The following is a 3,385-nucleotide window of genomic DNA, read 5'->3' as shown; positions in this document are numbered from 1 at the left end:
GGGGGGGGGGGGGAAAAAAGAGGGAAAAAAAAGAGGGTCAAAGTGAAGCAGTTGGAGTATATTTAGATGTAATGATTTGAAAGCAAAAGATTTAAAACAAAAGGCAACAAAAAATTCAGAAAAAAAAATGTGTCCCCAATTTGATTTTGATTTTGGTGAATGGTAATGATACATGTATTTGTTGTTTGTTCAACAGTGACAGTCCGCAGAGAAGGCAGTAGCAGAGGAAGCAGCAGCAGCAGCAGCAGCACCGGCAGCAGCACCACCAGCTCTCTTTAAGGAATTTTCAGACTCCCCCTTCGTATTTTCCCTTTCTCGTGATCTTCTTCTTCTTCTTCTTCTTCTTCTTCCTTTTGAATCTGTATATAAACCCTTTTCCCGCTTGTTTCCCCCTCCCCACCCCCCACAGGAATTTAGGCATTAGATTTAGAGAGATGAGTAGAAATGGAAGTGTGCGACAGTATATAAGATCCAAAGTCCCAAGATTGAGATGGACTCCCGAGCTTCACCACTGCTTTGTTGTTGCAATTCAAACACTGGGTGGCCATCACAGTATGCCCTTTTCCCTTTCCTTTTCATTTTACTTCCTGCTCTGCTCTGCTCTGCTCACCTTTTGAATGCCTTGTTCTTTCTTTGGTTGAATCATTAGAAGCAACCCCTAAGCTGGTTCTTCAGCTCATGGATGTGAAAGGACTCACCATTTCACACGTAAAGAGCCATCTTCAGGTCTTCTTTTCCACCTTTTCATTATTCCTCTTCTTCTTTTTCCTTTTTCTATTCTCATTTTTTGTGTTTATTTGTAACAGATGTATAGAAGCACCAGGGCAGATATAGGAAGACAAGGTCCATTATTTTATATAATAATTCTCCTCAATTGGAACACTACCGAATCCACTTCATTTATTGTGTTTTTGTTTGTTTTGTTATAGATCAAAAGTGTTCAAGTGTTGGAAGAAAGGTAAGTAATTTGGAGGAGGAAGACGAGGACGGGTGTGTAGAAGAAGAAAACGTAAAGGGAGGTGGAGTCATTTACAGATCAAGAACAACAACTCAAACTTCAGCTTCCAAAAGGTGTGCCTGCCTATAATAACAATAATAATAATAAATATACAACAACAAACATTTGTGTCTGATGTTGTGTTTTGTGTTTGATTGTTTGGTGGTGTTATCAGAGGGAATAGAAGCTCAAGAAATGATGGGTTTTATGGACATAAAGAGATAAAGATGATGATGATAATGGGAGATTCTGAATCACACGCCGCTGCACTCAACCAATCTGCTGCTAACCATGCTTTCTTCAAGGTATTTTCAAATTATGATTTTCACAATCTTCCCTTTTTTTCTTTTTTTTTTTTTAAATGAAATAAAATTATGTTTAGATTTCACAGATGATGAAGAAGGAAGATGAGGAGAAGGAACTGTCCCTGTGCCTGTCTTTACAACACCATTGCCATGGTTCAAGCAGCGAAATCAGTGAGGCGATTTCATCTTCAAGTTCAAAGTTGGATAATAATCATAATAATAGCTATAGAGATTGTTCGAGTTGGTCGTACGGAAGGCAACAACAGCAGCAAATTGGTGTTAATTTAGAGTTGTCAATGGCGCTTTGTGGTAGCCGATGAGGGTTTGTGTGTAATTAATTTTACTCTCCAAATTCTCTCTTTTTTTTAATATAATGTTGGAGAACAAAAACATCGTTGTTTAGAACTCGAATGAAGCTGTGTTTTTTTTTTTTTTTTTTTAATTTAAATTAATTACACTTGGTCTTCAGATTGAGGACAACAAATTTGTGACAAGTTTTAAAATTTGATTAAATAATGGGAAATTTGTTACAATAATTGATACAAAATGATGGGGAAAATTTTGAACTTTCTACCTATCTTTTCCTTCAACTTGTTGTTGGGCTATTCACGGTGGAATGAATTTATTTTTCTATTATAATACAATATGCATGTGACTAAAGTGTGAAAATATTATTTCAAATATTTTTGTAAATAATGTCACTCAAGCTTCTTAATAAAATCTTTAAAATAATATAATGAAAAAATAAATAATATAAGATTTTAAATAAATTCATCTATCCTAGTTTCCGTCCCTCCTCTCTTTGGTAGCTTTCATATTTTAAAACTAGTTAATAAGTAGTCTCACTATTGGAATGAAGCCTACTTCCTTTGGTAAAACATGATTGGATAAGAAATAGTCAAAAGAATCATTACATGACCTTCGCCTTTACTTCCAATTTGAGTAGAATTAGACAGACTCACATACGCGCACATAGACCTCTTGGCGAGCTCCTAGACGTACACCTTGAATTTGGCCTTCAATTAGCATACACTCATTATGCCACTATATCACAGAGAGAAGGAGCGCACATAGTATTATGGTGTATACAATACTATATCATAATATTGTAGTGTACACGTTCATACTAATCATAGCAGGGAAGAATCTCTATGAACGTTAACATACAATTTGCATGAAATCTCTATGATTTAAAATGATAACATGTATATAATGCAAGTTATATATCTTCGTCCACTTCATAACATAATCATTTTATGTCATTTCATAACGTAGTGTATCGCATGGTACAACACTTTCACAAGTAACACAAATTTTAATGATATAATTTGTCAGTATCGAGTTAAGGCATAACATATGACTCAATTTGTTTAATGGTTTCAATTAAATATACGTTTGAGGGACCTCATCATTTATATTAGTTTATATCGATGTTGGGTGTTCCTACTTTATGGCTATTAATTTGAGTATTACGTAGTAAAATGTAATTTCCAAAAGCAGAAACAAGCTTTTCCCAGCCACCACAGCAGAAGCTATAAGGTGAGGAACAAGTATAGGTAGGGGATGCCATGGGTGTTGAAGAGGTTGGACACAATGCTGTTCCCCGAAGAATCTACGTGATTGTTGGATGAACGGATAGCTTATGGCGTGAGGGAATTGTACCAAATCTTATTATTATTTTTTTTTGAAAATCTGACTCAACTGAGTACATCTATTTGGGATTGAGGAATGAGGGAGAGATTTTGGGGAGAGAGGGGTGTGTGTGGAGACTGATTTTTAAATTTTTTTTTTATAAATGAGGCTATTACAGGCACTGTAGGCTGGCGAAGACATAGCCCGCTGCCACCGCCATCATCACCACCTTCATCAATCTGCAAAAAGGTAACCACCCTTTCCCATCTTCTTCTACCATTAGAATTTACCCATGCATATTTTAATTGTCTAAACCAAAAAAACAAAAAAACAAAAAGATAAATTGTCAAAGGATGAGTTTGAGATTGGTATCTCATGTGCTCGTGATCTACAACGTAAGATATATGCGTCCAAAGTCGAGAGAAAACTTGGTTTGTTACCGGAGTAAACC

At 35.8% G+C, this 3,385-nt stretch overlaps 1 protein-coding gene across 3 annotated transcripts; it reads left to right on the top strand.

Moving 5' to 3' along the window:
• Positions 1–61: 61 nt before the first annotated feature.
• LOC111436445 (putative Myb family transcription factor At1g14600) lies at positions 62–1,692 on the top strand. 3 transcript variants are annotated; one of them, XM_023074235.1, is made up of 7 exons: positions 62–301; positions 410–552; positions 650–726; positions 807–843; positions 930–1,071; positions 1,173–1,302; positions 1,389–1,692. In XM_023074235.1, exons 2-7 carry the CDS (start codon positions 435–437, stop codon positions 1,620–1,622), a joined length of 738 nt encoding a protein of 245 aa, XP_022930003.1. In that variant the 5' UTR covers positions 62–301; positions 410–434; the 3' UTR covers positions 1,623–1,692. The 3 variants fall into 3 exon arrangements, with proteins under 3 accessions (XP_022930003.1, XP_022930001.1, XP_022930002.1); XM_023074233.1 differs by having other exon boundaries at positions 66–301; positions 1,380–1,687; XM_023074234.1 differs by lacking the exon at positions 62–301 and having other exon boundaries at positions 312–552; positions 1,380–1,687.
• The last annotated feature ends 1,693 nt before the right edge of the window (positions 1,693–3,385 follow it).

The sequence above is a fragment of the Cucurbita moschata genome, unplaced genomic scaffold, assembly GCF_002738365.1.
Source record: "Cucurbita moschata cultivar Rifu unplaced genomic scaffold, Cmos_1.0 Cmo_Scf00054, whole genome shotgun sequence".
Classification (NCBI taxonomy): domain Eukaryota; kingdom Viridiplantae; phylum Streptophyta; class Magnoliopsida; order Cucurbitales; family Cucurbitaceae; genus Cucurbita; species Cucurbita moschata.
This window is presented reverse-complemented; position numbering and strand designations above follow the sequence as displayed.

Excerpts from the sequence above, each read along its gene's own strand:
- LOC111436445 (XM_023074233.1), top strand. The coding sequence starts at position 435 with ATGAGTAGAAATGGAAGTGTGCGACAGTATATAAGATCCAAAGTCCCA. Across the intron at positions 727-806 it reads ACGTAAAGAGCCATCTTCAG|ATGTATAGAAGCACCAGGGC; the intron begins GTCTTCTTTTCC and ends TATTTGTAACAG. Across the intron at positions 1,303-1,379 it reads CTAACCATGCTTTCTTCAAG|ATTTCACAGATGATGAAGAA; the intron begins GTATTTTCAAAT and ends AATTATGTTTAG.